The sequence below is a fragment of the Oncorhynchus keta genome, chromosome 29, assembly GCF_023373465.1.
Source record: "Oncorhynchus keta strain PuntledgeMale-10-30-2019 chromosome 29, Oket_V2, whole genome shotgun sequence".
NCBI lineage: Eukaryota > Metazoa > Chordata > Actinopteri > Salmoniformes > Salmonidae > Oncorhynchus > Oncorhynchus keta.
In genome coordinates this window covers 52,676,955-52,690,108 of record NC_068449.1, presented here as the reverse complement: position 1 = coordinate 52,690,108, position 13,154 = coordinate 52,676,955, and the positions used below count along the sequence as shown (strand labels likewise).

Here is a 13,154-nt window from a genome sequence, read left to right as displayed (position 1 = left end):
GCAGACTCTTAGCATTCTCTTAACCAGCTTCATGAGGTAGTCACCTGGAATGCATTTCAATTAACAGGTGTGCCTTAGAAGTTTATTTGTCAAATTTCTTTCCTTAATGCATTTGAGCCAATCAGTTGTGTTGTGACAAGGTAGGGGTGGTATAGAGAAGACAGCCCTATTTGGTTAAAGACCAAGTCCATGTTATGACAAGAACAGCTCAAACAAGCAAAGAGAAACGACAGTCCATCATTTTTTTAAGACATTAAGGTCAGTCAATGCGGAAAATGTCAAGAACTTTGAAAGTTTCTACAAGTGCAGTCGCAAAAACCTTCAAGCGCTACGATGAAACGGGCTCTCATGAGGACCGCCACAGGAAAGGAAGACCCAGAGTTAGGATAAGTTCATTAGAGTTACCAGCCTCAGAAATTTCAGCCCAAAAAATTCCTCAGAGTTAAAGTCAGACACATCTCAAAATCAACTATTCAGAGGAGACAGTGAATCAGGCCATCATGGTCGAATTTCTAAATAAAATAAAAAAACTACTAAAAGGACAATAACAAGAAGAGATTTGCTTGGGCCAAGAAACACAAGCAATGGTCATTAGACCGGTGGAAATCTGTCCTTTGGTCTGATGAGTCCGTGTGCAATTTCTGGTTCTAACTGTATCTTTGTGAGACGCAGAGTAGGTGAACGGATGATCTCTGAATGTGTGGTTCCCACCATGAAGCATGGAAGAGGAGGTGTGATGGTGTGGGGGTGCTTTGCTGGTGACAATGCCGGTAATTTATATATTATTCAAGGCACACTTAACCAACAAGGCTACCACAGCATTTGCAGCAATACGCCAATCCCATCTGGTTTGCGCTTAGTGAGATTATCATTTGTTTTTCAACAGGACAATGACCCAACACACCTCCATGCTGTGTAAGGGCTATTTGACCAAGAAGGAGAGTGACGGAGTGCTGCATCAGATGACCTGGCCTCCACAGTCACCCGACCGCAACCCAATTGAGATCGTTTGGGGTGAGTTGGACCGCAGAGTGAAGAAAAAGCAGCCAACAAGTGCTCGGCCTATGTGGGAACTCCTTCAAGACTGTTGGAAAAGCATTCCAGGTAAAGCTGGTTGAGAGAATGCCAAGAGTGTGCAAAGCTGTCATCAAGGCAAAGGGCGGCTACTTTGAAGAATCTCAAATATATTTTGATTACTACATGATTCCCTGTGTGTTATTTCATAGTGTTGATGTTTTCACTATTATTCTACAATGTAGAAAATAGTACAAATAAAATAAAAACCCTTGAATGAGTAGGTGTTCTAAAACTTTTGACCAGTAGTGTGTGTGTGTGTGTGTGTGTGTGTGTGTGTGTGTGTGTGTGTGTGTACTTCCGCAAGCAGAGCACTCTTGAAAACAAGAATAGCAAAGTTTACCCTTTTTCTGCAGAGAACATATCTCCCTAAACAAGAGGTTCTTACAACATCATACCAAGTACATAGTAACGCAATCTAACCCTTACATCATGGTATTGAAAAACAATCCTACAAAGTGGAAGTCGACCAAATCGATCAGGACATGTAGGACATTTTGGTCAAGCAAAACCATAAAAAGGAACAAATACATAAAGGACCGACAACAACCAAAATATTTCAAAAAAGGAGACGGACTGCACTGCAAGGATCTTGACACCCGTAAAGACCATAGAGAGGTTAAGAAATAGAGACCATGTCTAATTGTGTATCTGTGTGTCTTTGTGTGTTGGTGTGTGCGTGTGTAATTCATTCTAAAAGAAGTTCAACTGTTCTCATTACTCTGCTTCATACACATCAGATCCTTTCCATTGTGTCCATCTCAAACCCAGTCCTAGTGACAGTTGTCTATCCTTTCCATTGTGTCCATCTCAAACCCAGTCCTAGTGACAGTTGTCTATCCTTTCCATTGTGTCCATCTCAAACCCAGTCCTAGTGACAGTTGTCTATCCTTTCCATTGTGTCCATCTCAAACCCAGTCCTAGTGACAGTTGTCTATCCTTTCCATTGTGTCCATCTCAAACCCAGTCCTAGTGACAGTTGTCTATCCTTTCCATTGTGTCCATCTCAAACCCAGTCCTAGTGACAGTTGTCTATCCTTTCCATTGTGTCCATCTCAAACCCAGTCCTAGTGACAGTTGTCTATCCGTTCCATTGTGTCCATCTCAAACCCAGTCCTAGTGACAGTAGTCTATCCTTTCCATTGTGTCCATCTCAAACCCAGTCCTAGTGACAGTTGTCTATCCTTTCCATTGTGTCCATCTCAAACCCAGTCCTAGTGACAGTTGTCTATCCTTTCCATTGTGTCCATCTCAAACCCAGTCCTAGTGACAGTTGTCTATCCTTTCCATTGTGTCCATCTCAAACCCAGTCCTAGTGACAGTTGTCTATCCTTTCCATTGTGTCCATCTCAAACCCAGTCCTAGTGACAGGTGTCTATCCTTTGCATTGTGTCCATCTCAAACCCAGTCCTAGTGACAGTTGTCTATCCTTTCCATTGTGTCCATCTCAAACCCAGTCCTAGTGACAGTTGTCTATCCTTTCCATTGTGTCCATCTCAAACCCAGTCCTAGTGACAGTTGTCTATCCTTTCCATTGTGTCCATCTCAAACCCAGTCCTAGTGACAGTTGTCTATCCTTTCCATTGTGTCCATCTCAAACCCAGTCCTAGTGACAGTTGTCTATCCGTTCCATTGTGTCCATCTCAAACCCAGTCCTAGTGACAGTTGTCTATCCTTTCCATTGTGTCCATCTCAAACCCAGTCCTAGTGACAGTTGTCTATCCTTTCCATTGTGTCCATCTCAAACCCAGTCCTAGTGACAGTAGTCTATCCTTTCCATTGTGTCCATCTCAAACCCAGTCCTAGTGACAGTTGTCTATCCTTTCCATTGTGTCCATCTCAAACCCAGTCCTAGTGACAGTTGTCTATCCTTTCCATTGTGTCCATCTCAAACCCAGTCCTAGTGACAGTTGTCTATCCTTTCCATTGTGTCCATCTCAAACCCAGTCCTAGTGACAATTGTCTATCCTTTCCATTGTGTCCATCTCAAACCCAGTCCTAGTGACAGTTGTCTATCCTTTCCATTGTGTCCATCTCAAACCCAGTCCTAGTGACAGTTGTCTATCCTTTCCATTGTGTCCATCTCAAACCCAGTCCTAGTGACAGTTGTCTATCCTTTCCATTGTGTCCATCTCAAACCCAGTCCTAGTGACAGTAGTCTATCCTTTCCATTGTGTCCATCTCAAACCCAGTCCTAGTGACAGTCCCTTTCCATTGTGTCCATCTCAAACCCAGTCCTAGTGACAATTGTCTATCCTTTCCATTGTGTCCATCTCAAACCCAGTCCTAGTGACAGTTGTCTATCCTTTCCATTGTGTCCATCTCAAACCCAGTCCTAGTGACAGTTGTCTATCCGTTCCATTGTGTCCATCTCAAACCCAGTCCTAGTGACAGTTGTCTATCCTTTCCATTGTGTCCATCTCAAACCCAGTCCTAGTGACAGTTGTCTATCCTTTCCATTGTGTCCATCTCAAACCCAGTCCTAGTGACAGTTGTCTATCCTTTCCATTGTGTCCATCTCAAACCCAGTCCTAGTGACAATTGTCTATCCTTTCCATTGTGTCCATCTCAAACCCAGTCCTAGTGACAGTTGTCTATCCGTTCCATTGTGTCCATCTCAAACCCAGTCCTAGTGACAGTTGTCTATCCTTTCCATTGTGTCCATCTCAAACCCAGTCCTAGTGACAGTTGTCTATCCTTTCCATTGTGTCCATCTCAAACCCAGTCCTAGTGACAGTTGTCTATCCTTTCCATTGTGTCCATCTCAAACCCAGTCCTAGTGACAGTTGTCTATCCTTTCCATTGTGTCCATCTCAAACCCAGTCCTAGTGACAGTTGTCTATCCTTTCCATTGTGTCCATCTCAAACCCAGTCCTAGTGACAGTTGTCTATCCTTTCCATTGCGTCCATCTCAAACCCAGTCCTAGTGACAGTTGTCTATCCTTTCCATTGCGTCCATCTCAAACCCAGTCCTAGTGACAGTTGTCTATCCTTTCCATTGTGTCCATCTCAAACCCAGTCCTAGTGACAGTAGTCTATCCTTTCCATTGCGTCCATCTCAAACCCAGTCCTAGTGACAGTTGTCTATCCTTTCCATTGCGTCCATCTCAAACCCAGTCCTAGTGACAGTTGTCTATCCTTTCCATTGTGTCCATCTCAAACCCAGTTCTAGTGACAGTTGTCAATCATTTTTAACAGACTGACTTTATAGTCATGGGGCAGCAGTATGCTTTCACAACAGTGGAATTCACACCTCTCCAGGCCATGGTTTCATTTGTTTGACTTGTATCCCTTTTAGAAAGAGCACAGAAAAAAGTAAAGGTGAAAGGTCATGGCCGGGAGAACTTCAAAAAGAAGCAGACGTCTGTCGCTATTGAGCTGTATCAAAACAGTAGTAACACATGATGCCAGTGCAACGTCTTGAGTTGATGATTTAAAGAAAGGAGAGGGGGAAAAAAAACTACTCGAGGTAGTTACTTTTTAAAGGGCCAATCAAAACTGACCCTTTCCACAAAGTGTGACCCAGAGCAAAGAGAGAAAGACAGGCTCAGACATGTCCACAACAGTCACAAAGCCTGGGAAGACCTCTGAGAGAAATAAGAATTCAACCACTTTCAACCTAAATGAAAAGTTACGACAAAAGGAAGGGCTATCACAGATTGAGAATAAATTAAAACAGCTAATGCTGCATGGTGTTCTCTTCTCTTACTATAACGGTTGATGTTTCCATTATTTCACTGTGTGTTTTATTACACAGGTGTCTGATGCCTGACATCCAGGATTCTTTAGTAGGGTTCTACAGTGCCACCATTTTTCTCACATGTGGCAAAATATTTTGCTGTGCGACCTGGACTTGTTATTTAGGAACAACAGTGCACATATTTAAAAAAAATATCATTCAAGCTTTAATATTTCTCATTGTGCTCCTAAATGTTCTTGCGTGAGCTCGCCTAGATTTTTCAACATAGGTGCACACGTGCTCTTACTAAAAAAAAAAGGTCTGTGTAAAGCCATCCCTATTTAAACATGTTTACTTTGCAGATAAGATGGGGTTGAGGACAATACACTTGTTTGACAAGATAGCACTCTGGTAAAAGGGGATATGGTCATCCACAACCAGCTGAGCAGCATATTAGATCTATGGGATTTTCTGACACAAAACCTGTCACTATTTTGAAATGTCCTCTGTTTAAAGCACTGAGACCAATAGACCACAGTATAAAAGGTAATGTCTTATAACACAATAACATATTAAAGGTGGAGTTACATATCCATCAGAGACCAATGAACAACTCGCTCTGTGCTTTGACTCTCCTGTTCATTCTCTAGGGTTTTGTTTCCATCCAGTGGCGGACGTTGGTACGGCACCTCACCACAAAGATGACATTACACAGAGTACGTTGGGTGCTGTCATTCAATGGAGCAAGACAGGACATTCCATTTTCTAGTGTCTCTTGTAATACATTCAACAGATTGAAAGCACTGAAAAGCTAATCATTTGACATTTTGTAAAAGTCCCAAATGCGTAAACCCTTCCCATTTGGCAGGCAAGCTCGGTCAAATGCTTAACGCTTAACGTTTTGGCAAGAAAATGAATACTGTTTGAACCCAGGTCTGCTGCATAGAGGTCAGTCTCCCCCTTATCTGGAGGTTATCACACTGAGATCAGACTGAAGTCACACACAGACATACACAGACATACACGTGTCATATAGTCTATTCTCGCATATCAACCTCCATGAGTCATGCGGCTCTGTTATTCAAAGAATGATCTGACACCGGACAGAGTTAGCCTGGGGTGTGAGAAAACATTTAACAAATCAAATGTGTTGGATGGATGGTGACCATGGTGTCCCAAAGGAGTGGACAATGAGAGCTGACCCACTAGGCAGTTCAACATCTAGTTTTGATTTACAGTGCATTTGGTTGAGTTGTTAATTAACGTGAATTCAATGTGACAAAAAATGTCACCATCTCATTGGATTTAGGTTAAAAAGTAAGGAGAAATATAAAAATCCCTAACATTGATGACTTCTTTCAAATCCAATCAGTTTTCTACTTGGAAACAATGTTGATTCAACCAGTTCTGCCCAGTGGGGAAGCTCTTATCTAAACAATGTATAGTCATGACCGAAATTCGCACCCTTGCTAAAGATGAAAAAAAGAATGTATAAATAACATAAATACTGAGATACAGTGGGATACAATTTTTTTTCTCCAGAAAATCACATTGTAGGATTTTTAAATGAATTTATTTGCATATTATGGTGGAAAATAAGTATTTGGTCAATAACAAAAGTTTCTCAATACTTTGTTATATACCCTTTGTTGGCAATGACAGAGGTCAAACATTTTCTGTAAGTCTTCACAAGGTTTTCACACACTGTTGCTGTTATTTTAACCCATTCCTCAATGCATATCTCCTCTAGAGCAGTGATGTTTTGGGGCTGTTGCTGGGCAACACGGACTTCCAACTCCAACTTAAGCAGGGGGACACGTCTGGCACTGCAGGATTTGAGTCCCTGGCGGCGCAGTGTGTTTCTGATGGTAGGCTTTGTTACTTTGGTTCACTAGGTCCCACCGTGTGGTTCTGCGATTTTTGCTCACCGTTCTTGTGATCATTTTGACCCCACGGGGTGAGATCTTGCATGGAGCCCCAGATCGAGGGAGATTATCAGTGGTCTTGTATGTCTTCCATTTCCTAATAATTGCTCCCACAGTTGATTTCTTCAAACCAAGCTGCCTACCTATTTTAGATTCAGTCTTCCCAGCCTGGTGCAGGTCTACAATTTTGTTTCTGGTGTCCTTTGACAGCTCTTTGGTCTTGGCCATAGTAGAGTTTGGAGTGTGACTGTTTGAGGTTGTGGACAGGTGTCTTTTATACTGATAACAAGTTCAAACAGGTGCCATTAATACAGATAACGAGTGGAGGACAGTGAGAGCCGAAATTTTGCTTGTTTGTTGGTGACCAAATACTTATTTTCCAACATAATTTGCAAATAAATTCATAAAAAATCCTACAATGTGATTTTCTGGATTTTTTTTCTCCTCATTTTGTCTGTCATAGTTGAAGTGTACCTATGATGAGGGCTCTCATCTTTTTTAAGTGGGAGAACTTGCACAATTGGTGGCTGACTAAATACTGTTTTGCCCCACTGTATATTGTATGTTCAACATTTTGGGGAAATTATATTATTTTATATTAATACAATTGCTCACGGAAAAAATATTTAGTTGAACAAGTAATAATTTAAAAAATGGGTATCAAAATTATTGAAAGTCCGGAGATGGGATGGCTACCACAAATGTTTTATTTCTTTGTGGATTTTGATGTATTCTTGAGTCCATTCTCTTGCTGGAAGATCCACTTGCGGCCAAGTTTCAGCCTCCTGGTAGCAGCAATCAGGTTTTTGGTAAAGATGTACTGTAACTTCGGGCTCCCAGGTGGCGCAGCGGTCTAAGGCACTGCATCTCAGTGCTGGAGGCACTACAGACACCCAGGTGGTGACCCCAGGATGCGACCAAGTTCGGTAATTCTCCAACGGTGACCCTTGGTCTTTTCTTTGTCTAACCATCTTCCTCACTGTGATTGGGGACAAGTTACACTCGAGTCTTCTACCAGACATGCTAACCGCTGTTCCAGTGGTTTTAAACTTTGTAAATGTTGCCCAGTAGTTTCCTTTTCCCCATTGTGATGGATGACAAATGGATTTTTACATGTGTATTACCTAATTTTTACCCCAGTGAAACAGGAAGTCATGAAAGGCCACAATACAGTTCTTTAAATGATGCAATTTTTTGTCACCATGAATAAGTGGCCAGGGACACTTTGCTTCAGGGGGAGTTGTAATATGCAAGAAAACACACGTGTGTAACAGGACAAATATCTTCAAAACTTGACTGCTTAACATGCTAAACATTTTGGGACTGTATCAACATTGGACTAAAGAAAAAACAAAACCAGAGTTCCCCTTTAAACTGAGATGAATAAAAAAATATATATACTAAGTTACTGCTGATTCAATTTTGTTTGATTTTATTTATAAGAATCTTTAGGGGTGCTGATCATATTGATATTTTTAAAAATTTGTTTTATTACTTGTTCAACAAATAATTTTTCTGTGAGCAGTTGTATGGGAACATTATATTACTAATACATTGGCCAGGTCGCAGTTGTAAATGAGAACTTGTTCTCAACTGGCCTACCTGGTTAAATAAAACAATTAAAAAGTATTTGCATTATTTATTTTACACAGTTTTACACTCTTTTGATCATTATCAAGGGTGCCAATGATTTCGGTCGTGACTGTAAATGTAAGCTCTTAGGGACTCTAAACCTCACACAGTGCTCAATTCACTGTTTTGAATCAAACTTGACTAAAAACAGTCATATGAGCAAGAGCCGGCGAGAGCAGTGTGTGGGTTTCTCTTTTCTTTGAAGTTCTCACTATTCCCACACAAGACATCATGAAGTTTTAAAATTAAGTTGAAAAAATGTATTATTTCAGCTGTGACTCTGGCCATTTTAAAACGTAGATAACTATGAATGTACAGTATAGTTATCAGCACACATTGACTTCCTTCTCTCTTCTCTGTTGCAAAAGAGGAAATCCACTCTGAACACAAAATCCATTCCAGTAACCAAACAATACGTTACACCTGACAGATCACTGTGCAACAACTCAACTCATAAACACTACAAATATAGAATTCTCAATAGAGAATTGTTTCTCTTTTGGGGGCACATTGTCATAGACCCAGCAAAGTGACCCTACGAGAGGACAGTACATGCACTTGTCCATTACTTCATCAAGCTCACCTCTTTCTCCCTCACTTCCCTTAACCAGGACCTCGGTGCTGTTGAGATCCACGACGGTAAAGGTGTCCATCCCTGGAGTGGTGATCAAAGACAACATGCGTTAGCCATGGTTTATAGGCCGGCATTGTAAACAAGAATTTGTTGTTAACCGACTTGCCTAGTTAAATAAAGGTTAAATAAAAAAATGGTTACTACTAGTCTAACACGTATTATCAGTTTGACCACAAGTTAATGTACATTAGCTAGATGCTCATTATTATTTTTGGGGTCGTTCAGTTTCTCTTTCTCTCTGCATTGTTAGGAATGGCCCATAAGGAAGCATTTCACTGTTAGCATGGGATGAATCAAATCTAAATCAACATTTACAGAAGTGTTTTGGTGATGTCTAAGTTTCCCTATTAATGTGTAGTAAATTATCGTTATTGAGGAGAGTGTAAATGAATGTAAGGGTAAAGGGTAAGTAAGGGTAAGTAATCCTTCTCACCCCCCTTCCCCCCCAAAAAGATTTAGATGCAAGTGGCTGTTCCACTGGATGTCATAAGGTGTATGCACCAATTTGTAAGTCGCTCTGGATAAGAGCGTCTGCTAAATGACTTAAATGTAATGTAATGTAAATGAATGTAGTGTATTCTCATCCATACAGATGTATAATACTGCATGTTTTATTCTATACATATTCTATGTAATTCTGTTGTCACCCTTCTGTGTTGAGGAGTTGTCAAACACGGCATCGGGATCCGCAGTACTCAGAGGCAGATCCTCATGCCTGTCTCGGAGATCTACGGAGTACCTCTGGAAACACAGCAGGGTACAACACACACACCTCAACGGGCTAGAAAACAGACAGGCATCTACAGACAATCATTGAATGCTAGCGTTTTGGTGTTTGTACAAAGTGAAGTTGAAGATATATCATAGAATGTTAGAATGGATTAAATCACAGAATTGAACTGGACAAACAGCATATACCTTACTCACCCTTGATGTCTTCTTAGTAAAGAAGCATGCTGCTCCAAGCACACAGGCAGCGATGATGAGCACAAGAAAGATGATCAACCCTATCAAGAAACAGAAAACAATCAATTGTTGAGCAACAAGATAAGTCATTCTGGACCTAAATGTTCATGTCATTTATAATGTAGGTTAGTCTGACAAATGATAACCAATTCAGATTTGGTGTCAGAACACACACCGTTGGGCAAGTTTGAGACATTTTTTAAATGCAATCATGTTACCAATGTGGGGCGATTTTCTCGCAGAGGGTTTTGGTTGAGCAGTTCCCGCCAAACCTTTTGATTAAAGAGAAGATAAGTTGTGTACTGATGGATTCACTTCACAGTGGATTCACTTCACAGTGGATTCACTTCACTCTGGTGAGATCAACTCACTTCTATTCTCGGTGGTGCTAGTAGCAGAAGTGCTAGCAGTTGTGCTCCTGGCCTCTGCTGGGAGCTTTGATGTAGAGACGTCCATTGGTGAGGGCCAGGATGTCGGTCCTGGAGAGGCATCTTGAGAAAAATGGCTGTTACTTTACCTCCACCAAAGCAGGTAGGAAATTAGCATCGATCAGAGATGGAGCCAAGACTTAGACCCCTTGAGACCGAGACTGTATCGACTGGTCTTGAGGGGTCTCAAGACCCAAGACAACGAGGTCAAGACTCCATCTCCAGTATCGACCACTGACCATAAACTGACCATACAGTGAAAGCAGCAACTCCAACCTACCTGAACTGGTCTTCAGTGGTGTGGTTACCGTGTGGTTAGGCCTCCCGGTGGAATTGGTTATAGGGACGTTATCAAAAATGAGATCAGTAAAGTTTGGGGTTATGGCGGATAATGTTAAATTATTGTTGTCTACAACTGTGGTGTGTCCTGGAGTGGCTGTGTTGTTGGCTGGGTTGGAGGCTGAGGTGGGCTGGGTTACAGTGGGATTGACTGGCTGTGTCTGGGCTGTGGTGGTAGAAGCCAGGACGAGACCTGGAAAAAGACATGGGTATGGTTTAGAATCAGTGTTGGGGAGTAGTGAACTACATGTAGTTCAACTGGTCCTATTAATGACATTTTGCTGTAGCTTGGTGGTACTGTAGTTTAACTAAATTCACATCTTGGTAGTGTTTTCAGTAGTTCATTACTTTGTTGACATGTAGTGGTGTAGCTAACTACTGGAACTACACACTACTTGTTTTTGCAATAAGAAAATTAAGTATGGGTGAAGTAGGAAATAAATCTCCTTTCTTTTTCTTTTTTTAATTTAGAAATGATCATTTTCACAAAGTAGCTTCGATGTAGTGAACAACTTTTTTTTTTTTTAAGTTAAAACGACGTTGTAGGCACATTATGCATATTGAGCAGCAACTGTCCCGTAGACGGGACACCGATCCACAACAAGTTTAAGTAAACTATAGTTCCCTTGAGGTAGGGCTCTACAGCACCACCTTTTAACTCGCATATGCACCTAATTATTTTGCTGTGAGACCTGGAATAGAAAAATCAAGGATGTAATATCTCAAATATCTTTCATTGTGCTTCTAAATGTATTTGTGTGCGCCTGCATTTTTCAACTTAGGTGCACACATGCTCCTCGTAGAACTCCAGCCACTTTAATAATGGGAATTGATGGGAAATGATGTAAATATATCACTAGCCACTTTAAACAATGCTACCTTATATAATGTTACTTACCCTACATTATTCATCTCATATGCATACGTATATACTGTACTCTATATCATCGACTGCATCCTTATGTAATACATGTATCACTAGCCACTTTAACTATGCCACTTTGTTTACTTTGTCTACATACTCATCTCATATGTATATACTGTACTCGATACCATCTACTATATGCTGCCCTGTACCATCACTCATTCATATATCCTTATGTACATATTCTTTATCCCCTTACACTGTGTATAAGACAGTAGTTTTGGAATTGTTAGTTAGATTACTTGTTGGTTATCACTGCATTGTTGGAACTAGAAGCACAAGCATTTCGCTACACTCGCATTAACATCTGCTAACCATGTGTATGTGACAAATAACATTTGATGTGATTTGATTTGTAGGGGTAGCTTTAGTGTAGCTCATCTTCTTCCAATGTAAAGTAATTGGGAGTTTGGTAGACTATAATATCAGAGTAGCTTCCCCAACACTGTCTAGAATAGAGAGAAGAAATCATTGCATAGATAGAGCATTGATTACATCAGCAGCTTTTTTGGGCAGATAAACTGAATTGACAAAAACCAGTTGAGAAAACAAAACCAGTTGAGAAAACAAAACCAGTTGAGAAAACAAAACCAGTTGAGAAAACAAAACCAGTTGAGAAAACAAAACCAGTTGAGAAAACAATCTCGTATTTGTACAATAACCTGTGCAAAATAATCAAAGACTTGATCTTAACTATACAAAAACAAGCAAAGTACATCAAAGTAATATTATACTAGATAAAAATTCATCAAGTAATCTAGTGGTTAAGAGTGTTTGGCCCCAAAAAATGAAATCTATTTTTGTTATTATTTTAAAGGTAAAAAAAATAACTTTGAGAGTAAACGAAAGGTCGCTGGTTCGAATCACCGAGCCGACCAGGGTGACGTGCTCTTGCACAAGGGCACATCAACACGTCTCCTGTAAGTCGCCCTGGATAAGAGCGTCTGCTAAATGACTCAAATGTAAACATACTGGAAATGTCACAAAAACAGAGAAAGGCAGAGAGGCAGCTTACCCAAAAGGACAGTCAGACAGGGAAAAGTCAACTGCATTTTGTCCATTTTGAGTAACCCTTGTGTGTAGTTCTCTTTCCCTGTCACTCTAGTAGCCTGCTGTAGACTGTGTCATTAACAGAGTGAGGAAATGCAGTGCAGTCTAGTGCATCCCTCTCAGGATGCTGGGCCATGAAGCCACAGAGAACATTCACCGCCACAGGATGTATAATAGAGAAATTGCGTTGCTCAAAAAGTACTGGGGGAAATGACACATTTTTATACAAAAGTGGACGCTGGATTTGATTCCTGATGTGTGTGTGTGTGTTGTGGTGTGTGTGTGTTGTGGTGTGTGTGTGTGTGTGTGTGTGTGTGTGTGTGTGTGTGTTGTGTTGTGGTGTGTGTGTGTGTGTGTGTGTGTTGTGTGTGTGTGTGTGTGTGTGTGTGTGTGTGTGTGTGTGTGTGTGTGTGTGTGTGTGTGTGTGTGTGTGTGTGTGTGTGTGTGTGTGTGTGTGTGTGTGTGTTGTGGTGTGTGTGTGGTGTGTGTTGTGGTGTGTGTG

At 41.0% G+C, this 13,154-nt stretch overlaps 1 protein-coding gene across 44 annotated transcripts in view; it reads right to left on the bottom strand.

Annotated features, from left to right (window-relative positions):
* The window catches only part of LOC127913675 (mucin-5AC-like), a 32,559-nt gene extending 19,726 nt beyond the window's left edge, over window positions 1-12,833 (bottom strand). For all 44 annotated transcript variants that reach the window (XR_008086385.1, XR_008086400.1, XR_008086408.1 and 41 more), the window contains exons 1-7: window positions 12,618-12,833; window positions 10,619-10,870; window positions 10,282-10,401; window positions 10,129-10,182; window positions 9,872-9,951; window positions 9,592-9,685; window positions 8,894-8,965 (exon numbers count right to left, since the gene is read on the bottom strand). Coding sequence is in view for 1 of the 44 variants with exons in the window: in XM_052486785.1 (XP_052342745.1) it covers window positions 8,894-8,965; window positions 9,592-9,685; window positions 9,872-9,951; window positions 10,129-10,182; window positions 10,282-10,401; window positions 10,619-10,870; window positions 12,618-12,663 (718 nt within the window). In the remaining 43 variants the exon portion in view is untranslated. The remainder of the gene's footprint in view (window positions 1-8,893; window positions 8,966-9,591; window positions 9,686-9,871; window positions 9,952-10,128; window positions 10,183-10,281; window positions 10,402-10,618; window positions 10,871-12,617) is intronic.
* Between the last annotated feature and the right edge of the window lie 321 nt (window positions 12,834-13,154).